General features: G+C 35.3%; 1 protein-coding gene across 1 annotated transcript in view; it reads right to left on the bottom strand.

The window, feature by feature from the left end:
* The window catches only part of Cad87A (cadherin 87A), a 48,808-nt gene that overhangs the window by 22,564 nt on the left and 1,210 nt on the right, over positions 1-25,034 (bottom strand). Inside the window, exons 2-12 of the mRNA XM_090101676.1 lie at positions 10,860-10,924; positions 9,538-9,656; positions 6,809-6,895; positions 6,015-6,146; positions 5,639-5,764; positions 5,016-5,150; positions 4,523-4,715; positions 3,777-3,889; positions 3,310-3,507; positions 2,513-2,665; positions 1,558-1,745 (exon numbers count right to left, since the gene is read on the bottom strand). Of these exons, the coding sequence (XP_089957802.1) occupies positions 1,558-1,745; positions 2,513-2,665; positions 3,310-3,507; positions 3,777-3,889; positions 4,523-4,715; positions 5,016-5,150; positions 5,639-5,764; positions 6,015-6,146; positions 6,809-6,895; positions 9,538-9,656; positions 10,860-10,914 (1,499 nt within the window). The 5' untranslated portion in view covers positions 10,915-10,924. The remainder of the gene's footprint in view (positions 1-1,557; positions 1,746-2,512; positions 2,666-3,309; positions 3,508-3,776; positions 3,890-4,522; positions 4,716-5,015; positions 5,151-5,638; positions 5,765-6,014; positions 6,147-6,808; positions 6,896-9,537; positions 9,657-10,859; positions 10,925-25,034) is intronic.

Raw genomic sequence — 25,034 nt, 5'->3', positions numbered from 1 at the left:
AAAAAATTGGTTGTCTGTAAAGTCGGTTTACTGACGATAGTTGAACGTGACAACGTCCGATTGTGCTTATTTGTCGCTCGTTCCGCGCTCTCGCTTGCACTTCAAGCCTTACATGGAACGCCTCAGAACGAGGTAACGCCACATGAGTCATGTTTTTTCGTGCGTGCAGCCGGCACTATCGAATTATAAGACGTTGTCACGTCAAAATTCATCCTGTAGGTCTATAAACTCGTTGTCGTTCCCGTCCCACAGGGATACAGTGTCACTCACCGTCCGGTATCTCTATCGGCGGCGCGTATCGCGAGCACGCGTGCGCCCGCGCCGGCCGCCTCCCGCACACTGCCCGCGTGCGCCTGCTCCGCGAACTGCGGCGCGTTGTCGTTCCCGTCCCACAGGGATACAGTGTCACTCACCGTCCGGTATCTCTATCGGCGGCGCGTATCGCGAGCACGCGTGCGCCCGCGCCGGCCGCCTCCCGCACACTGCCCGCGTGCGCCTGCTCCGCGAACTGCGGCGCGTTGTCGTTCCCGTCCCACAGGGATACAGTGTCACTCACCGTCCGGTATCTCTATCGGCGGCGCGTATCGCGAGCACGCGTGCGCCCGCGCCGGCCGCCTCCCGCACACTGCCCGCGTGCGCCTGCTCCGCGAACTGCGGCGCGTTGTCGTTCCCGTCCCACAGGGATACAGTGTCACTCACCGTCCGGTATCTCTATCGGCGGCGCGTATCGCGAGCACGCGTGCGCCCGCGCCGGCCGCCTCCCGCACACTGCCCGCGTGCGCCTGCTCCGCGAACTGCGGCGCGTTGTCGTTCCCGTCCCACAGGGATACAGTGTCACTCACCGTCCGGTATCTCTATCGGCGGCGCGTATCGCGAGCACGCGTGCGCCCGCGCCGGCCGCCTCCCGCACACTGCCCGCGTGCGCCTGCTCCGCGAACTGCGGCGCGTTGTCGTTCCCGTCCCACAGGGATACAGTGTCACTCACCGTCCGGTATCTCTATCGGCGGCGCGTATCGCGAGCACGCGTGCGCCCGCGCCGGCCGCCTCCCGCACACTGCCCGCGTGCGCCTGCTCCGCGAACTGCGGCGCGTTGTCGTTCCCGTCCCACAGGGATACAGTGTCACTCACCGTCCGGTATCTCTATCGGCGGCGCGTATCGCGAGCACGCGTGCGCCCGCGCCGGCCGCCTCCCGCACACTGCCCGCGTGCGCCTGCTCCGCGAACTGCGGCGCGTTGTCGTTCCCGTCCCACAGGGATACAGTGTCACTCACCGTCCGGTATCTCTATCGGCGGCGCGTATCGCGAGCACGCGTGCGCCCGCGCCGGCCGCCTCCCGCACACTGCCCGCGTGCGCCTGCTCCGCGAACTGCGGCGCGTTGTCGTTCCCGTCCCACAGGGATACAGTGTCACTCACCGTCCGGTATCTCTATCGGCGGCGCGTATCGCGAGCACGCGTGCGCCCGCGCCGGCCGCCTCCCGCACACTGCCCGCGTGCGCCTGCTCCGCGAACTGCGGCGCGTTGTCGTTCCCGTCCCACAGGGATACAGTGTCACTCACCGTCCGGTATCTCTATCGGCGGCGCGTATCGCGAGCACGCGTGCGCCCGCGCCGGCCGCCTCCCGCACACTGCCCGCGTGCGCCTGCTCCGCGAACTGCGGCGCGTTGTCGTTCACGTCCCACAGCGATATGGTGACACTGGCCTTGGACGAGAGACGAGGGGACGTGTGCAGCTCTTCTGCTATCACCTAGATTAAAAAAAATTAGATAAAAAGACGCGTGGCACTCGGGAACTGCCGCGGTAAAGCTATTGCATGCTATGCCTTCAAGCCACACCTCCGCGCCCGTCGGAGTGGGGAGCGTGAGGTTTTTTCGTTACGGAATTTCTGAATTCGGTCCCCGCGCTCAAGGCCCGCGATAGAAGCTATGCAATAGCTTAAAAATACTTTAAACAGAACAGGGATGCAATAAATGAACAAAATGTTCAATATAAAACAGCGTAACAGCAAACGAATAACAGCAAATATGTTATTATAAATTATAATACGACATACACGCGATAGGATAAAATAGCTAAAAATTCATTTTAAAAAGTATGGCGAGTACGACTCGTACTTTCGTTAATTGCAGGTCGGACTCGCCGTACAAACAAGCAATTTTTTTTAAACATGAATTAAATTGAAACATTGAATGGCAATAGTATTAAATGTAATAATATTTTTGAATAAATCTTGCTTTTTATAGTGCTAACTACCCTCTATGTATTTTTATATCAACTTGAAAATTAACGTACAATCATTTGAAAATAGATGTCGCTACATCAATAATTCAATAACAAGCAAAAACATGTCTAAAGACACGTTGTTATATTTGTTTTTTTCTCATTGAATTTTTTTTTCGTGAATATTCTAAAGATTCGATTCGATAAGTAAAACATTTTAAAAGATATCGAAAATGTATTTAAACCGAAACAAAAAAAAAGTATCATGAAATAATAAAAACTTCAACTACCCACCTCTAAAATAAACTTCCTCTGGTTTTGATCTTCATAATCCAGACTAGAATTCAGTCTTAGTGTTACAGTAGCGCTACCCGTGGCTGTGCTCGGTTCCACTATGAATGCTCCAAGCTCGTCTGATAGACGGAGACTAAATACGGAGTTCAGGCCCTGCAAATGAAAATTATTGTTAACTATGTAAATACAGGCAAAACTTTTAACTTTTTTATAAGTAGATGGTAGAATTTACTACATAATGACTGTAAAATAATTGAATAGGAAACATTATTTGTTAATATTATGTAGTTCATATAACATTTCAGAGTATGTTCAATAATAGGTGAAATCATGTATAATAAACTACCCTCATTTCTGGCCAATAGGCCATATTCCTATCCATTTCTCCAGTGGTAAATTTTAAAAATATGTAATGAGTAATGACGATTAAATAGTGCTTCTATAAAAAATCTAATTGAATAAATAAATATTTGAGTTTTAATTTGAGAATTCTATATTTACGGTCATATCAAACAATACATTTGGAAATCTTATTGCGAAAACAGTGTATTTTCATTATCAACTATATTTCTAAATACTTAAACCGAAAATTTTGTATCCCTTTTCAAAAAATTTCACAGTAGGCGTATATCGCACACTTATTACTTTACTTGTAGTAACTCAGGCCCCGGAACCACAGACACAATAGAAAATCTATTGTGTCTGGGACCGATCGGGCCGCTTGGGGCTGAATGGGTTAATACACTTTAATTCAGTTTTTTACTCAAAAAACTCAATACCTATGTTATTATACTAACCACATCAGTATCCGTGACTACCATATCCAAATTCGGTAGCGGAGTACCAATAGGCAAACTTTCCGGTATCTCCACACTGTACTCCCTCTTGTTAAAGCGGGGAGGCTCATCGTTCACATCCCGGATTGTTATGGTGACCGTTGCTAAGCTGGATGTCAGGTTGGATATTATGGGCACACCATTTACTATTTCACTTGCCTGGAAGATATAGCAAATTGTTGAAATGGAGGTCTGTGTTAATACGTTGTCTTATGTTATAAATTGATTGAGATTAGAGCTAATTAGTGTAATAGGTTAAGATTTCATAATTTATGGCACATATACATATAATATAATTGTTCATTGGAAAATAATGTGAATATGTAAGATATTAATGACAAATTTTAACTGTTTTTAAATTTTTTGTAAACATTAAAATAAAATACTTAATTAAAATTATTTGTATATATATTTTGTTGTATACTCACTCGAACAGTAAGATTTAGTGGTGACGATGGATCAGCTAATGCTTCTCTGTCTAACGGCTTCGCTGTTTTCAATTCTCCAGTTTTGCTGTCAAGCCAAAAGAAGTCAAGAGGATCTGAAATAAGTTAATAAGACGAATATAGTAACAGTGACAGACTACTATTTACCTTTCTGTGATTGATTGCTTAGTTCCTGTAAAGTCCTTTTCTAAGTGTTTCAGAACAGCTGCCAACTTCTATACCAATTCTTTAACTTAGTATTTGCCCGGATGACAAAATATAAATTAGACATAGGGTGGACTGTACTAACAACCTAGTAGACCAAATTGTGTATATCTAATCCATCTTAACCCAATAAACTTTTCCCGCCACTTCTAAAAGCCTTTACCCCAGTTCCCATAACTTACTGGTAACCAGCTCAAGTCGAACATCCCTGGGCTGTGCTCTATCCGCATCTCTGGCTTTGATGACCAGCGCTACACTACCAACTGCTGCATCTTCAGAGAGACTGCCACTTAGAGATCCGCTGAACATTGAAAACTATTCTGAATATTGGCAGGCAATTGCGAACATCGACACCTTTTTTAATAGCCCAGTAGACCAAACTAGACAAGCCCAAGCCTTCTACCAACCCAGGAAAGTTCTTGCTCCTAATTTTTATGCTTTTTTCCCTGCCCAAGCCTTCTACCAACCCAGGAAAGTTCTTCCTCCTAATGTTTATGCTTTTTTCCCTAAATTTTACAACTTACTGGTAACCAGCTCAAGTCGAACATCCCTGGGCTGTGCTCTATCCGCATCTCTGGCTTTGATGACCAGCGCTACACTACCAACTGCTGCATCTTCAGAGAGACTACCACTTAGAGATCCGCTGAACATTGGAGGACTATTTTGGACGTCAACTACTTTTATTTCAACGTGCGCTGTGGAATTTAGTGTTCCATCCTGAAAGAATAAAGATATCAATAATAGTGAACATATAGCAAATTAGAGAATTTTTGACCCAACATTATATTTTTAAATTAAGTTGATACTTAAAAAACATTTCTTTACATAGAGAAAACACAATTTTTCCGTATTGTAAAATTCCAAGTAATTAATAAAGTATTGAAAAAATAATTGTACACAGATTTATACATTAATACACTCCCATCTTAATAAAACTTTTTTACAACATATTATAGAATCTAGAAAAACAGCAAATAATGATTTCAAAAACTTCATTTTCTTCTCATAAACACTCACCGTGGCTTGTAGTTGGAACTGATAGAACTGTTTCTCATTATAATCTAATTGTTTTCGTAATACCAATGCGCCTGTATATTTGTTGGCTGTCGATTCCAGGCTCACTACTTCGAAATAATCGCAGACATCTGGCCACTAAGAAAAAACACATTTTTACGAAAATATAGGTATGTAGTAGATTATACCGGGTGTAATCGTTTAATGTAAAATTTTTGGATAATTCTCGTTAAATTTTTAAATAGTACCTACTTTCGATGTCAGTTTCAAGTTTTTTGGTATCTGTAATAGTTACGGAATAATATCGCCTGTGCACACTTAACGATTATACCCTGTATACATCAGCTATTATAAATCTGAGTGCAATGGTGAGTCCATGTGAACATGTCTAAGAGATCTGTCTCATTAAGACGGCATGGCAACGTCGCTGCCAATTTGCCAAGTGAGATTCATACATAAAATTGAAGTATATCACACTTGGCGACGGTCTGGCAACGTCGCTTATTTGGACATTTCTATATAAATAACTGCTTGATTATGTGCCCGGTCACGTTACCATGACATCTTCGATAGGCAGAGCTCTGGCCTCATACTTCCACATTATATTATTTAACTTTTTTAACTACCTGTTCATTTACAATACATCCAACTTCCAGACTGTCCCCAACTGAATCTTTGTCTTCAACTTCTATATTCCGTAGTATTGTTGTGCCTATTGCCTCATCTTCAGGCACATCTACTTCATAGGGACTCTGGAAAAACATTGTAATGTTTAAAATTATTGATATGGCACAATGGTTACCTTAAAGTATTCTTTTATTTAAAATATTATAATATTATTGTTTCTTATTGCCCATGAAATATTTTGATGGAAATTGCTTGTTCGTCTTCATCAAAAGCGTTGTTTATAAATGATTTTCTACTTTTCAAAAATTAATTCTTAAATACACTTTGTATCGATCGTCATTATTTTTATAGGTTATGTTATAGAAAAATACATACATTTTTAAATATAGGCGGATTGTCGTTCTCATCTAGAACGATGACGGTAACGGGCTGAGTCTGCACCAGGTTGATCGCAGCATCTGGGTCCAGACTCTCGATTACCACTAGGAACTTTATTGTGTCTTCTTTCTGGAATATTAGATTAAATTATTAGTGTTTTTGTGTTTGTAAGATTTATACTTAATTTGATTTTTTTTGTGGGTAAAAAATAAAAATAATATTATAGTGCGGAAGGTTCAATGATATGAAGTACAAATAATCTGTAATTAATAACTTATTTGAAACAATTACATGATTTATAGAATTGTTGATGTAATTATAAAAACTTGAAAAAATCATCCATACAATGAATGCTCTGTGAAAATTTTTAATAAGATCTGTTTAGCCAGCCAGGATTGATTGAGAAACAAACGTACATACACCAAAACATGCATTATAATTATAGTTAAACTTTCAACAATAACATAAACCTTGATTCAGTGTTTAATATTCTTTCGAAGACAATTGAATATGGACTGATAATATTAAATATTATTAAACATTATTGTAGGTACTTGTAGATATTATTGCATTTCATTGTTTAATGTTTTTATTCAATGCAATTTTTAATAACCGCTATTGTCACTTGTCACCTCTTTCTATAACAATGTTTGATGTGTTGTAAAAAAGATAAAATTTATAAATATTCTAGTGTAGGCTCGACGCTAGTATAATATAATTTTAATTTGTTTCTTTGCCTTTCTTATTATTTCATACAAAATGAATAAATGTGTAACAGAAATATAACATACCTCTCTGTCCAACGGTTGAACAAGCGTGACCTCCCCAGTTTTGGTGTTCACAGAAAATTTGTCTGTTCCCACTAGACCATATTTAATCTGAAAAAAAAAGTATAATTTAGTTATTATTAAAAATGTTTTTTTTACAATGTGAGAACAAAGAATAAAATAAATAAGGATACATTAGTCAGTAATTCACATAGAATTAGTAATAGCAGTTAACATCCAAGTAAGTGTATTCCAGTGTATTCTAATGTAAATGGCACATGTCAGCTGTGCGTTATGACGTAGGTATGTTACAATATAAATTACGTAGGTATTTACTAATTACTGTACGATACTTATAATAAAAAATAATTTGGAAAATCCAAAAGTGCACGCCTCATAATTTTTTTTTAATAAATATTTATTAATTATTATTTTTGTTTATTTAATAACAATTAAACCACATCGAATCAGACCCTGAAAAATGAAAGGGTTCTATTCCTGAGCATACTCAAGCGTAAGAGAAAAAAAAAGACTCGATTAGTAAAGTATTTCGGTCGCTATCGTGTTAACAAGAAAAAGGATCCGCACATACAGACACACGGACGTCCAAGACAGAACTTTTTTAAACTGTTTTTTAACTAGTTTAAATAACAAAAATGGCATCAAAAATATCATGAATGTTAAAAATAGTGTTTTTTCTTAATATGTGTGTGTATGTATTATCTTACAAGTGCAATGTATGATACATAAAGACATTTTAAGTTTGAAAAATCAGATGTTTTGCGCGAAGTGACAGTAGTACCCACCTCAACGCTTCGCTTATGAGGCGTGCAAAACTAGTTCAAGAAGTCTTATTGAAACCATACATAGTTGGGTTTGAGCTTGAAGCTTTGCTTTTTTCTAAACCGCGAATAAAAAAAAATAAAAAAATATTTTGATAAGTGGTTGACGCGTGAGCGCAACACCGAGGGGTCCTGGGTTCGATTCCCGGTGGAGACGAAGAAAAAAAAATGTCTCGGTCTGGCAGGACACAGAAGGCTGATCACCTACTTGTCCCTAAAGAAAATCGATCAGTGAAACAAATGTATAATGCATCTGCCCCTTACCCAACTAGGGGACTTCACTTTTTAATTCATAAAAACTGTTAGTTCTAAAAACTTACTTTGATAATTGGTTGCTTAGAAGAAATCTCTGACGAGCGATAAAGCCGCTCTTTGTACATCTCTATTAGAAGTATCTATCTCAACATTTAACAAACTATATTTCTATTAATATAAGAGCCCACGACGGCCAGACTTTCCTTTCTTTCGGAAAATTGAAAGTTTCTCTGTATATATCTCCGATACAGATAAGAACGACTAGCGATTATCAAGTCTGGGTTGTGGTTACTTTGACAGGAAACAGGTAGTAAGGGTGTATAAAATTGTACCTCACTTTCATTATAGTTTAAAAGCTAAATTTTATATATGTTACTTGGGGACCTATAAAAAGATATTACCTTAAGAGCCAGACAGTTTTCATGGTTCTTACATCTAGCCAGACACATTTAAAAAATAACTAACATATCATCAAATTCACATAACTACCTAAAAGCGTAACAAATATGAAATAACCCACTAAAAACATTAGTTAACTATAATTATTAAAAAAATAAAAGTATAATATATAAGTAATAAAGTTATTACTTATCTTTTACGGGGGCTTATGTTGATGGAATTTCACGTATCTCGATGACACAATAAAAAAGTCATCGGGATACGTGAAATTCCATCAACATAAGTCTAAGTAAAAGATAAGTAATAACTTTATTACTTATATATTATACTTTTATTTTTTTAATAATTATAGTTAACTAATGTTTTTAGTGGGTTATTTCATATTTGTTACGCTTTTAGGTAGTTATGTGAATTTGATGATATGTTAGTTATTTTTTAAATGTGTCTGGCTAGATGTAAGAACCATGAAAACTGTCTGGCTCTTAAGGTAATATCTTTTTATAGGTCCCCAAGTAACATATATAAAATTTAGCTTTAAAACTATAATGAAAGTTAGGTACTATTTTATACACCTTTACTACCTGTTTCCTGCCAAAGTAACCACAACCCAAACTTGATAGTCGCTGGTCGTTCTTATCTGTATAGGAGACATATACAGAGAAACTTTCAACTTTCCGAAAGAAAGGAAAGTCTGGCCGTCGTGGGCTCTTGATCTATATGTATTACAATAAAGAGTCTTTTCATTAGGGATGTAACGATACCGATACCGATACCGATATATCGGCCGATATAATCGGCAAGCCGATATATCGGTATCGCCGATTATAAAACAACCGATACCGATATCAAACAATTCAAAAAACCGCGCCCAATGAACGATGCGGGAGGCCGCCCGCGCGTGCGCACTTTGTTTTCTGAAAAAACTCTACCAATAGTAAACTTTTATTAGGTACTGATTGTATGTGTATTACTTAAAGTTTAACTGACTTTGTAAAATAATAATACTAAAATAAATGGTTTTCTTTTTTTTTTATTTGGCATTGTTATTTAAAAGAATACGATTTACAGTTAAGTCTCTGTTAAATGTTGGTAACTTTTATGCATAATTCACTATTTATTTTTCTACCAAGCCATCGATATCGGTATCGGTATCGGTATCGCCGATATTTTATTACAAATATCGGTATCGGTATCGTATCGGCAAAATCATGTATCGTTACATCCCTACTTTTCATTCTATAAACATTCTCGACTTACCGGTAACCCCTCAGGGTCGGTTCCTAGCAAAGTGTACACCATTTCGCCGACTGGCGTGCTCTCTGATAGCGGCAGGTTATCCATATCCTGCACAAACACTGGCAGGCCTTTGGGACACCCTGGAATAGTTAAACAGGTATTTATTATTACAGAAATACTGGGAAAATGATTACAATTAAAGGCTTGTAGCACTGAGACATTAGGTAGGTATATTTTTAACCGACTTCAAAAAAAAGGAGGAGGTTATCAATTCGGCTGGTATTTTTTTTTATGTATGTACACCGATTACTCCGAGGTTTCTGAACCGATTTACGTGATTCTTTTTTTGTTTGATGCGGGATGGTGTCGAATTGATCCCATAAAAATTTTATTCGGATAGGCCTAGTAGTTTTTATTTTATGAGCATTTTTGTCTGTATTTGTAAATGTTGCAAGTGCAAGTTTGAAGTTCGCAGTTATCACTTGTCTAGTTAGCTACACGAACGATCGCAACTCAGTATAAATTTAACTTCATTATTACAAATTGTAAAAAAAACAGGTAGGTATTATCCTGTTCTATCAATCACCAGAAATCACCTCCCTGTTTTGTAGCTCGTAATCACATTTTATTTTTTTCCTACAAAGAGCTTCAAATTATTATATTTATTTATGCTAAAATTCACAACGGTAGGTACTTAAACACACCAACATAATATGTAGAAGATACATAATTTCGCAGTTCCGTTCACATAAGCGAGACCAGGATACACAAGCCTAATTGTATTAAATCATCAAAGAGCAAACAATGCTGAGAAAGCCACACTTTCTGCCCAAAATAATTCTCCAATTTAAAACTACAATATTCGACATACAATATAAGATTCCGTTACGGGTACATTCATCAAATTTTAACAATGGACACATTGTGTAGGTGTTAACTGTTGACGTTCGCACTCGCCTGTGTTAATTAATGTAACTGGTTCGTATGGAGCGAAGAAAAGTTCAGAGGTACTATTTTTGACATAGCTGTTACAATTTTTAAGAGGAATATAGCCTATATGAAACCTGATAAACTTGTTATGAGAAATATATGACACAAAATAAAGATACAACTTAATACTGAACATCGAAAAATTATATAATAATATGAAGATTCAATATTTCTATACAGCCTCAGCCCCAACTCTCGGAGAGGTTTTGCAAGAGATCAGCATGTCGGTAACCTACCTACATATCGATCGTTAAAAACATACAAAAACTCAATATATATATGTATATCCTCACTACACAACTATGTATATCGACCTACTATTAGTTAACATGTAATAGCTTAAAAAGTGTTACCTGTTCGAAAAAATATAGCTGCCCATAACACAATCGGAAGCCATCTTATCGCCATGTCGTATTATCTGTAACAAGGAAATCAAAATAAATAAACTGTTCTCAAAGTTCATATATATCGCGTTATAATTAATTTCTTGAGTATTGTATTAGGAATTCTTACACTAGGCACCCAACATACACATTGTACCTACAATATACATCTAAAATTTATTCGTTCCCGAAGTAGGAAATTTCGTTGTTTTCTACACTTTATGGAGATTCTAGCTGCTCCGCGCGGTTTCACCCCCGTGGCTCCACTCCTGTTGCGGTCGTAGCGTGATGATATATAGCCTATAGGCTATAGCCTTCCTCGATAAATGAGCTTTCTAACACCGAAAGATTTTTTTAAACCGGACCAGTAGTTCCCGAGATTAGCGCGTTCAATCAATCAAACAAACAAACTCTTCAGCTTTATAATATTAGTATAGATTACCGACATATTTTTTATATAGTTAATTAATAATTTTAATTGAATTTGTCACTCGTTGCAAAAGGCCATCGTCAGAATGACCATGAATAACATCCAATGATCTTCGCCATTTATAAATCAATTGAGATGAGAAGTCTATGATCCATACATACCTATAGGCCGGAAACCTATCATTATTGAGCCAGCATAAATGTCATTATTGATCTAACATTCCTAGTTGATTATGTTATTTATTTACAAATTATATATCACTCAACAATAATGCACCTTTCTATGTGTGAAAGAATTTTACAAGATGGTTTATCCATTTTCGGGATCATGCATAACAAACATACAAATCACATATTTCTCTAAAAATATGAGTATTACGGATTACTTTATATTAGGACCTATTGTCAGTCCTACCGTATTTATAACCAAAAGAATTTCATCACAATCGATCAAGCCGTTTCGAAAGAGTTGGATTAAAAACGCTGCGACACAACAATTTTAATCTGTATAATGAATAAAGTTATTATACTAACAACTACTTGCATTGCTGACCCTCCTTATATTTGCGAGGTCAAGAATTTATATACATAATTATTATTTAATATCATTAGCCAGCTAACGACTTTGGTTCATGGTAATTTATTAATAGGGACCTTGTAATGATTGACCCAAAGGTCCGAGTAATTAACCTTATTATGACAAATTGCATGCAAAGTTACCTTAATGTTGCATAGGTATATTATTTAGGTTGAGATGCACATACAGATGTTTATATATAACTAGCTTCCGCCCGCAGCTTCGCCCGCGTGGTGTTTTTTCGCAATAAAAGGTAGCCTATGTTCTGTATCAGGGTCTAAACTCTAAAGATTGTCTGTGCCAAATTTCATCACAATCGGTTGAGAGGTTTAAGCGGGAAATCGTAACAGACAGACAGACAGAGTTACTTTCGCATTTATAATATTAGTAGTGAAGGGATGTATTCATGTCGTTTTAAGTTCTATAAGTAATATTTGACATTTTATTAAAACTAATCTCAAAGAGCTTGAAAACTAATGTTTGTGACAAACATTGAAGAAACACACTGTACTACCTAGCCTAGAATGCAGATGTATGATTACCAACCAAAAAGATTACAGAATTATTTTGTCTAAAACTCAACCTTCCACATTCCAATTGATACTAGTAGAAATTATACACAAAACATGCAAGGCAATACTTGGTGAAATCATTGAATAGTTTGCACAATTGAACAATTAGCAATTTATAATTGACATAAAGTTGGTCAAAGTTATCGCTCTCACGAGATGGAAAATGGTGATTAAATAATATTTGACTAGCTTTCTGTACTCGGCTTTGATTGCATGCTTACTTAGTTTTATTATCTACTAGATTTCCTCCCGCAGCTCGTCCGCGTTTTCAAAGAAAATCCCGTATAGTTCCCGGCTATGTCCTACTCTGCGTCTACTACACACCAAATTTCATTGTGATTACAATTTCAGATCAGTAGTTTTTACGTGAAAGAACAAACATCTATCCATACTTTTATTATTTATTTATGTATCGACAATACCATAGATACTAAACTAGTAGCGCCTTCTAACCAAATGTATGTACTATACGATTTGAAATAAAAAAAGTTAGGTCTTGTCTGAAACTCGCTTCTCATTAAGTTCTGCGACAAAAAGTTGAGATAATTTTAATAATAAATATGAAAATAACTCGATATTTCCCAAGCCCTTTACAACCCTTTGTTGTTGATATTCCAGATAAGAAGTTTCTACGGAAATCCGTTTTATTTGTATAAGAGAGCATTTAGCTAATAGTTAATCTCATCTCTTTTTAAAAGATAATTTAGTTGACATAGGATAGATTTTTGTTTAGGTTTATTTAGAGTCATGTTGGTGCTAACTGTTAGTTAAATAATTTAAGTTTTTGATTAGTAAGAGACGGTTAATAATGCTTTATGATAAACAATACTAATATTATGAACCTAGAAATTTAATTTGTTGTTTGTATCGTTCTTATGATTTATTGTTAAAACTGCACGACACATTTTATCATAAGAAAGCTACTACGGAATAACATGGTTTAAATATTTTATTTGTATCAGAAACGGCTTGACCAATTTGATAATGGTTTTCACAATGTGGCAATACGCACTTATAAATAAAGCATTCCAGTATGAAGTCACGAAAAGCCTTTATAATAATAGTAAAATAAATAAATCATATTTCTATTGCACGCCTCATAAGCGAAGCGTTGAGGTGGGTACTACTGTCACTTCGCGCAAAACATCTGATTTTTCAAACTTAAAATGTTTTTATGTATCATACATTGCACTTGTAAGATAATACATACACACACATATTAAGAAAAAACACTATTTTTAACGTTCATGATATTTTTGATGTCATTTTTGTTATCTAAACTAGTTAAAAAACAGTTTAAAAAAGTTCTGTCTTGGACGTCCGTGTGTCTGTATGTGCGGATTCTTTTTCTTGTTAACACGATAGCGACCGAAATACTTTACTAATCGAGTCTTTTTTTTTCTCTTACGCTTGAGTATGCTCAGGAATAGAACCCTTTCATTTTTCAGGGTCTGATTCGATGTGGTTTAATTGTTATTAAATAAACAAAAATAATAATTAATAAATATTTATTAAAAAAAATTATGAGGCGTGCACTTTTGGATTTTCCAAATTATTTTCTAGTTTACTTAATCCTCACATATCTAAGTACACATTTAGACCTTGCGAAAGATAGTATCTATACTAGTTACACAAAACATCATCGTTGTATGTCACATTTGCAAGCAATATCTTGTTATTTCTTCAAACGAGTTCATACATAACAAGAAATGCAATAAACTAGATCTGTGGGAACAATAAAATCGAAAGGTTTGTGCAAATCGTTCGTCTGTATTGTTTGTTACCAATTTCTTTATCTGTGTTAAGAAATTCGTATTTGAGGGCATTGTTATAACACTTATTAAGTAACACCTAAACTGTAATACCTATGGTGTAACTTGTAAGTACCTATCACGTCACTACATAGTATAAAACAAAGTCGCTTTCTCTATCCCTATGTCCCTTGTATGCTTAAATCTTTAAAACTACGAAACGGATTTTGATGCGGTTTTTTTTAATAGAACAAGTGATTCAAGAAGATTAAGGTTTTAGTATATCACTACATAGTACATAGTATAAAACAAAGTCGCTTTCTCTGTCCCTATGTCCCTATGTATGCTTAAATCTTTAAAACTACGAAAAGGATTTTGATGCGGTTTTTTTAATAGAACGAGTGATTCAAGAGGAAGGTATAAGTATATAATTTATTAGGTTTCAGACAAAGCGGGCGAAGCCGCGGGCGGTAAGCTAGTATTATACAAATGGCTAAACTCTTTCACTTGTATTAGTGTTTAAAACTCAACGCTTCGATAAATTATTTTTTTTCTGTGTATTTAAAAAAAGTTTTCAGTGTGTTTAAAATAAGACAACAATTTATGCTAGTTTTAAGTTTTAACGCTATCTATATGCACAAAAAGTAATTCCATAACATATTTTAATTTATAATGTGACTTAAACTGCGTAGTATGCGTTATGTTATTCAAGACACTAGACAAACGTGATTTACTTTGAATTGAATTAAAAGCAACAGAGATACATTAAACTACACGTAGGACATATAAAATCGATACTAATTGATTTGAAAAATTCTTTCGGTGTTCGGAGATAGCCTCTTTGTCGAGGAAGGCTATATACACGTTTTCATCACGTTAAGACCAACAAGAGCGGAGCAATGCGGGTAAAACCGCAGTGCACAGCTAGTTATTAATGAAACTAGATCTATAGGTATCATTCATTTTTCATACCTACAAGAAAATCTTGGTACCCGAGATGATGTAGAGTATAAAAACCCATTGAGTTTTTGTGATTAATTCGAAAAGTTACTAAAAGTACCTATAAATATAATTATTATTAAAGAGTGAGTGAACAATGAGTGCATTTATTTCAAAAATCAAGAAAATGAAGCTTCTTATAATTATTTCAAGTCTTTACTCTTTACATAGTTATTCCAACGGAACTTATCCAGGATATCCCGTTTTTTGCCTTGCCATGGGAACTCGGTAGCCGTAACCGCATCACTGGTTACAGTTAGTGTAATTTAACCAGACACCTTCTACAGTTACTTTGATTTACTTTTACTTGAACGTGGTTTAGTGCAGGTTACGTGGCTTGTTTTTGAAATAACTATTATTACTTGTAAGATTTTGATTTTTAAGGTAATATAATAAGTAGTTTGAAATTATGTATTTATTATTTTAAACAATACAACAACAACAATTGAAAAGTACAATCAAAATGGTTTTAATTTAATATTTTATTAAATACATAAAGCCTTAATAAAAGGCATTTAAAGAAAAGAAATACCTAAAACAAAAATATTACGACTTGTGGAAATATGTTTTTTTTTTTTTTTTTTTTTTATAAACAGTGCAAAAGTATTTTTGTAGTGCATAATTATGAGAAATAAATATTAAATATATTTTAAATATATTTTTCGTAAATCGCATTAGGTCAAATTGATAATTTAAACTAGATGGATTACTACTGTGGGATTACCTCATATAAAGTAAGACACCATTAGCGTAACATTACTCAACCGATCATTTACATTAATTAAATATTAAATTAACATAAGCATAATGTTCTGAATTAACTTCTTTAAAATGCTACAAATCTGTTGCTTGTATAATTTATAATTCACTTATGATTACGTTTTATGTGCAAAAAAAGGTTGTTTGTTTCTTTGAGACTTTTCAATTCATAATGTAGGTTCATCTTAAACAATCACCTTAAATAATTAATAATATATTGTCGTTTCTTTATTAATTTATACTTTTTTATGCTAACTATTATCTTTCAATTTCAACGTTTCATTGTCAATAAAAACAAAATTTACGAATTACCCACTGCACAGAAAGGAATGTCGACGGTAAGACATTCTCAATTCTCATAGAGAAAATTAAGAAAAATACCAAACCCAAATATGTGATTAAAAAAAATTTTGTCTGTCTGTCTGTCTGTCTGTATGTGAAGGCATCACGTGCAAACTAACGGTTCGATTTCGATGAAACTTGGTATAATTATACCTTATTATCCTGGGCATAAAATAGGATACTTTTTTCCCGGAAAAATACGTAGAAAAAAAAATAAATCTTAATTTTTCTTAATTTTTCCGCGCGGACGGAGTCGCGGGCGGAAGCTAGTTTTAACATATAATCTGTAGGTATAGACGCGAATGACGTCACAAAAATATTCAAAATACGTGATAATCAAACGATTCATTTGTCCCGAGATCACGTTCGCTATTGATTCTCAAAAGCAATTGATGTTATGTAAACTGTTGTATTTTTTCATTATATTGTATGGAAATAAATTAGGTACGGTTTCATTTTTGTTGTACCAGAATCCTCCGAACCTACAAACATTATGCCAACACAAAAAACATCTAATTCTTAACAAATGCGTATCCAAAAGGTCTTCTTGAAAAAGCTACAGTAGGTACAGCTACTAGAGAGCTCATAATTTTTATTACAAATTAAAATAGCGGACGTAATTGATCCTCACCTATTTAATTATCTACTTTATTAACTAACAATCAACTTTAATTCACTATTCAACTGCAAATTACTAAATTAAGTTTATAATTACTAGGCCACCGTCATTTCGCGCCATTCGCTTCCCCTCTTACCATAAAATGAAAATATCTTGCAGGAGCATAACTATGGAGAAGACAAGATTTTCCGTTACCGGCTAGGAATAAAAACTAATCTATGTTTTACGCGATTGCGTAAGGAATCTCGCAGTCGGCTACCGAAGTATAGTAAGAGAGCTGGTTGCGTTATATCTCACTAAATCTAATGACTAGGTAATGTAATTATTAACGTTAAATAATGTGAATATAAGTAAAACAGCTTGACGCGATTGGTTCTATTTATCCGGGATTAACCATGTTAATTGACTAAATACATACAACAAAAAAAAATTATGGAAAATATAAAGGTCTTGTATAACAAAATAGAATACAGAACAGAAACGCATAATAGCTTCATTAAAAAAGCAAATATAAAACAAAAAAACCTTATCAGAAAGGGATGCATTTGCAAAAGGAGAAAGGACCATAAGTTTAGGTGTCATACTTATATTTCATTCACACTCACACAAGATATAAAAGCTAGACTGTTCCCATTCAATTCGAAATAGATTCATAAAAATAAAGCCAGCTCTCAAACCATAATTCAATACGACATTTTTCTATCTTGGAATAAATTACACTACAATCATGTCAATGTACCAAGAAATACTAGTTACTTAGTAACTGTTGACAGGTTTTCATGTAGACAACATATTGTAAAGCATAAAAAGGTCGCTATAAATGGATAAAAGTAATGGAATTGTATGTTTTAACTAGCTTCCGCCCACGATTTTGTACGTGCATCCCCGTTTTTCCCCGTTTCCGCAAGAATTTCGGGAAATCCTTTCTTAGCGGATACCTATGTCCTAACATCTAACTGCATGCCAAATTTCAGCCCGATACGTCCAGTGGTTTGGGCTGTGCGTTGATAGATCACTATATCAGTCACCTTTGAGTTTTACATATACATATATATATATAGATTTATTTTAGTATACGATAGTTGTACCTAACTATGACGTCGTTGGTTGTAACTCTAAAGTCTCAGTTTATTTTCGATTTCAAGCCCATGGTCGAAAACTAGACAAGTAAAAATAAATGATGTTAACTAAGACAAATAGGAAATTCCAGTATTGATGTAAAATTTAAGTTTTCAATGGGAATATTCATGTCACATTGACTTCACATGACATCGTAATTTGTATTGGAACCTAGGACTTGAGCCGTCCTAAAAGGACTCAGATAAATGATATAAAATATTTTTTTCTGGACGCCAATTCTTATCGTTTTAAAGTCATACAGATATTTATCGTAATATTAGTTATTATGTTAATAAACATACATACAAACATACAGATAGCTACAATGGGTACATACGTTTCAAACTACAATCCCTCTTTATACTTTGTTAAAAAAAACCTCCATTCTAAAAGTCGGTTAACAACTATTATAATTACAACCACACAGATCTTGTTCATCTCCTTAGCCAACTGTTCTGTGCAATATATGCCCACGAAGAATGGCCACCTGGGAATCGGGTCACTTGACGCGACCTTCAGTTTCGTGTGAAACATAGCGAAAATATTATAAATACTAATTAAAAAAAACATCTGAGGTCGTCGTTTGTTATATGGCAAAGCATCCAAGACATGAAGCAAAAATCTTGTGAATAATATTGTTGTGGGAACAAGAAGTTCTGACTTTATCATCCAGTTATTTTTTTTAAATAAATATACTAGTTATTAGAATCATTAATTAATTACATAAGTTCAATAGGAGAAGAATAAGAAGTTATTCGTAATAATGTATCTGAATCACTGAATCTATACTAATATCATAAAGCTGAAGAGTGTTTGTTTGTTTGTTTGAACGCGCTAATCTCGGGAACTACTGTTCCGATTTGAAAAATTCTTTCGGTGTTAGATAGCTCACTTATCGAGGAAGGCTATAGGCTATATACCATCACGCTACGACTAACAGGAGAGGAGCCACGGGGGTGAAACCGCGCGGAGCGGCTAGTTCAATATAATTATGCAAGTAGCATAAATAGTACCTACGCATTTCATTAAATTTAATTCATATCTTCATTCCTACAAAGTACAGGCATATTTCTTAGACTTATTCATAGACTAAAGTTATAATATTAGTAGAATATCTCTTGTAACTACATATTGCTATAGGCTTTTGACCTCAGCAGTCAGCACGTATTTATACATTTAATTTTACGTAGTTCAAGACTCGATGTTCATGCAAATTTGAATTAAATGTCATGGTCTTTAGAATTGTATTTTGCATGCAAATAAGCGAGCGGATTTGCTGTCCTGTTGGGTTTTAGGATAATGACTGTATTGTTATTGTGTGAGATAATTATTGTAATGAGAAAGAGGTAAAGCGGATTTGTATGCAATATTTTCTGAAATTAAATATAAGCTTAAAGCGAGGTTATGTTGAATGCTGGCAGAAATGTGATTGAATCACGAATTTACCCATTTTAATTTTTAGTAAGTTCATAGATCCTCTTTCTTTTTAAAATACAATTTTACTTCAGACAGTCAACAACAAATTAATTTAAGAAGACATAACCAAATATGTATTAACTACCTATAAGTAATAAAAATTGAATGGCTGTTATTTGGCGCCAGATTATTTCTTCAAAACCTATCGACTCGAGCTCCAAATCGATATTCAACTTCACAATTAAAAATTAAGTTATCATTTTTTCTCATACATTTTTTTTCAGTCGGGAGTTTTTGACCCTGCAGTAATTGTTCTCATAATCTTTTGTCTTCTGTACTAAATTTTTCGTTTATATTATGACCCAATTCTGACGTCTCACCCCCTATAGTGTGTTTTTTCTTTTTCATTGTTTTTACCCATTGTTCTAACAATTGTTCCTTGCAGCTGCGTTCTATGATATAACAACATCATAACGCTCATAAAGAATGTGATTCATAATTATCGTTAGGTAATTCGCTAATTTATTCGCACATAATTCTTAAAGTTTAAATTATAAGGTATTTACTTTATGTGTGTGTTGTAAATTATTCCATATTCATTAGGGCAAATCATCATCAATTACTGAGAAAGTTTGGGACCCTTAATTAAACGAAATTTGTAGCATTACAATGCTAAAGTACCATGAATATGATTTAATGCTTATTCAAGATTTTATGATGGCATAAAACAACAATAAAAGAACATCTTTTCATATTTTATTTATGGTATCTTTAAGCAAATAGGTAGGTAACTTGTTTTTTTAACGGTGCGTGGATCAGAATTATGGAAACAATAGTGTATAAGAATATCGAGGTATAAAACTATAATAGTTATTCGGTAGTGTATTTTATTTTAGTTACATAGAATATGAATAAAATTCGGAACACGAAGCGATTTCTGAACGTAACTTTACGTGACCTCCGAAGCGAAACGCAAAATAAATTATTTGTACTTATAGGAATTTATCTGCAAGCTCTAACTACTCTCTCCTGCATTCTAATTTGCGCTTTATACGAATATAATGAAGATATTTCTCGCAGGATATAATGATGTAATTATTAAATACGGACGAGGCAACGAATTACAGAAGAAATAAGATGTGAACGAACTTTCGATATATGTATAGATTATCATCAAAATAATCAATATCAAAATAATTCTACAAAATGACCCGCATTTTCAACTGCATACTCTGCACTCACTTAAAGATTTTGCAAATAATAAAATGCATCCATCAGGGATTTTAAAATTATCATCAATGAGCGAAATATTCGTAAAACTATATTTTCATATTTGCAAGGGCACAGTTACAACTTAGCAGCTGCAGCGGTTTGTAATTATAAAATATGATAATATAAACGTAATTTCCAGTGGTCTTTCATAATATTTTCTCCCATTAGTCATGTCTGTTGGTCAGCGTATAAAAGTGAAACTTACAACTGTTGAGAACAATACAACTGCTATGGTGTCGGGTTTCTAAATTATATTTCCTGGTTGTTCCCAGTTCATGTTCAAGTAACAGAGGAAGATTACGTAAAACATAAAGGCATAGCCTATAAAATAACACCTACCTACCTAATTGAAAAAAGTTCAAAAACATATTTTAATTCAAAAACATAGTTCAATAGGGAATCTTAGATACATTTTTATCTGCCGCATTTTATCGGCATAGAGTTACGAATAAATTTTAAGTAAGTCCATAATGTTCCTCTAGTTTTTTGCTATTTACGTATGCTTTAGTTTCAACAAACCGTTTGTCTGTTCGCCTTTCTGTTTGTGCTGATAATAATAATTGAAAAGTATTAAACGATTTTGTCATTGAACTTTCACTGGAACAAGCTTGTAGGGCAACATAGGTGAAATTATATCTCATAATGTAGATAAAGTCACGAAGACCAGCCAATTATTAATAAATATTTGATATCAATCTACGGTACCGGATCTGGGCTAATATCTCTGTCTATTCATTCAGTTTCAAGTCATTTAGTTAGTATAGGGTGTCTCAGCGCCGATTTTAAACTTTAAACACGAATTTCTCGGCAACCTGCGGGATTAGCTGGAGGGGAGTGGTAGCGTTCGATAGGTGATGAGTGCGGATTTTTTTGTGGCCATGGCGCAGTGGTCTGGTACGCACCGCGCGTACGCAGTAGAAGCGTACTTATGCAATACGTTTTCGTTGAGTGAAAAACGGTGTAAATTTGTAGTCGCTATGAAATCCACCGTTTGAGTGATGCCCCGAGTACTCAATTAATTAAGTCGTGAGGAGAGAAGTTTAGAGCGACAGGATGTTTACTAAATCATTCAATTGGACCATGAAATAGACCTGTGCGATCGATTGAACACATCGACCGCGTCGCCGCTGCGGTCACGGAACATCCAAGACGCTCACTTAGACATCATGTTGCCTCTTTAAGCCACCATCGGTAACTTTTTTGTACCTCAGCTGCAAGAAGAGGATATTGACAAGTCTGATGTATGGTTTCAGCAAGATGGGGCCACAGCCAACACTGCTAGGGACGCACTAAATACGTCATTTCCGGGAAAATTCATAAGCCGCTCTGGAGACATATTGTGGCCACCCAGATCTCCCGATTTAACCCCCGCTGACTTTTTTTTATGGGGTTGTCTCAAAGCAAGAGTTTTTGATACCCCTCTTACAAATTTGGAGCAGTTGAAGACTAAAATAACCACAGAAGTGAGAGCCATTTCAGCGGACATCCTTCGGCGCGTCTCGGCAAATTTGCGTGTCTGATTTGAAGAGTGCATTCACCATGATGGAAGACATCTTGACGGTGTAATATTCTGTACATAAAATCCGCACTAATACACTTTAATTTACTACAGTAAAAATATTATGAATACCATTTGTTTTTTTTATACAAATTTTCAAAGTTTAAAATCGGCGCTGAGACACCCTGTATTTCAATACTGGCAACTGCAATGTATACCTAACTATATTCATAGTTAAATATTGTGCAGGAATGCGAATCGCCTTGACGCCACGTGTTGACGTGAATTAGAAGATCGAAGATCCAGTAAGGTTAGAATCAAACTACAAATATTATAATGGACAATTTACTGATAAATAGCTATAACCCTCTTCTGGATGGTTGAAATGAGTTCCAGACTTTACATGTGTGCTTATTTAATTTAGACCTTATCAGCTATGAGATTAACGAACATCCAATTCATTTTCACGAACTGTTCGTGTTTATTAAAGGACAAGACGTGCTAAAACTAAGTTATAAATGAGATTTTTACAATTTTTATTATAGCACAATATGGTAACGGTAACTTACCGTTAAATTTAATCAGGTATGTAAACATTAAACACAGCAAAACAAACAAAATCTAGTATGTTTTCCTAATGTTGATAAACTTGGTGTCAAAGAATTATATTTGTGTTACGGAAGCATTACGGAAGTCGTTAATTTAAAACAATCTTTTAGACCGAAATAAGCTTTTACAGAATAAGATTAAAAATTATAATCTAGACCGCAATAAGAAACAAGGAAATACAAAAATTTAAATCTTAACACATCCGCTAGCGATCTCCAATACGAAGAATATCTACTTTAGTCATAAGTTGCATAAAATTGATTGAGCAACCTTTAAAAGGTTAGTGCAGTCAGGTCTAAAAATAAGTACATATTTGAATTGCTTTGGATATCTGGAATTCATATTACTTAGAGGAAGGGTCGTATTTCAAGTGTAAATTCATTTTATGATTCGTTTTTAGGGTTCCGTACCGAAAGTGAGCGAGCGAGACTCTAATTTCCGCGTCATGATAATTGTATTTTTTTTTTAAATAGATTTACTTATTTTTTTTTACATTCAGCCATATTAAGATATAAAACTGTTCTCGTTACCTTGGCACTCTAAAATTGAGGTGACTGTTTTAAAAAGTTGTGCAAGATTCGAGTCTCGACGCAAGCATTAGATGTTAGATCATTCATGATTGGTTGCCCCGAAATTGATTTTTTTTACATTGCTCTACATTGCATGGTAAGCAATTGTAACAGAAAAATTAGGATGATCAGTGCAATTTTCATTAAAGGTATTCCATACTGTATATAAGTAGTTATTTTAGATCATGTGAAGCATATTTTTTTGTTATATGTACCTATGCATTGGGTTTTTTTTAACAATTTTTATTAATTCTCTGGTAATAAATCGTAACTATATAACCTTTTATGTTATCAAGAACAAAGGATAGATACTTTAGTATTAACTTGTACCAGTTTTACTAGTGTGTCACTGCTACGGCTATGTTTAAACTTTAAAGCTATAATCTGCATATTTAACTAAATAATTTAACAATTCCTTTGGGTTAAAAGCTAGATCCGTTTCAAAGCCTTTAATTATAGCTACAAAATATAGAAGGAAAGCTATGATTCATATCGACTCACGACCGGACCGTGCGTGACAAACCGACAAACCGGTCGACTCGGACCTTTACTACAAGGCCGTACGCCGTTACTTCACTTTTTCAATTCGCATATAACATAGCTGTAGACTGTGGTAGAGATTTGAACAATAATGACGTGGGAAGATAAAGCAATACGATGTTTGGGAACTAGCTCTCCGCGTGCTAGCTATCGCACACTATCGCCCGAAGGTTTTACAAATTCCCATGCCCTATCTCTGGCGGTTTATATTTTCATAGACGAAATAGGCTCTGTTTTTCGCCTTTTTAAAGAATTTCATTCAAAACTGTTTACCGGTTAGCTTTCGCATTTATAGCATAGCATGATTTGAGAAAGGCATACTTTTGCGTTCCCTTCACATCGAATGTATTTCCTCGTAGGTAGTAAGTACCTAGTTCTCAACTTTATTGAATGACAATAAACTCTTTGTTACCAAGATCAATTAAAATAATTAGTTGTAGATGCGACGATTGGGTAGGATTTCTAACTTTTTAGTTATTCTTCAATTGCGTGATAAATACAAAATTGTTAAGAACAAGCTTGTAATTATTTTATATAGAATCAATTAAAAGATCGGTCTGTGAAGCAGACAGGCTCTGACATATCTAATCTCTTTTCTCAACTAAAAATAAATGAAAGACCTCTCAAGTAGCCGTTTAAGCTACAGAGCAGAGCTTTTCAAGATACATATTGCTTTTGGCGCAGACCATTAAGTAGGTACTTACATTTAAAAGTAATATCCCTACTTGAGTCTATAAATACAACTAGGTAGACTGGCTATATGCAACGGCTGCAACTCCAGCTGTTTGCTCCCACGTAAAAAGCTGCAAGCTTTCCACCCTCTATTTCAAAATTATAATAATAATTCATTGTTTTTGCAATTAAATATCGCTATTTTTTACACATGTTTTATTATATTACTAGATTTCCGCCCGCGGCTTCGCCCGCGTTTTCAAAGGAAAACCCGCATAGTTCCCGTTCCCGTGGGATTTCCGGGATAAAACCTATCCTATGTGTTAATCCAAGTTACCCTCTATATGTGTGCTAAATTTCATTGTAATCGGTTCAGTAGTTTTTACGTGAAAGAGTAACAAA

This window comes from Colias eurytheme, chromosome 5, assembly GCF_061535395.1.
Source record: "Colias eurytheme isolate Ceu_HAF_F1 chromosome 5, ilColEury1 Martin Lab GWU primary, whole genome shotgun sequence".
Taxonomy (NCBI): domain Eukaryota; kingdom Metazoa; phylum Arthropoda; class Insecta; order Lepidoptera; family Pieridae; genus Colias; species Colias eurytheme.
The sequence above is the reverse complement of the archived record's forward strand: the minus strand, read 5'-3'. Positions and strand labels throughout refer to the sequence as shown.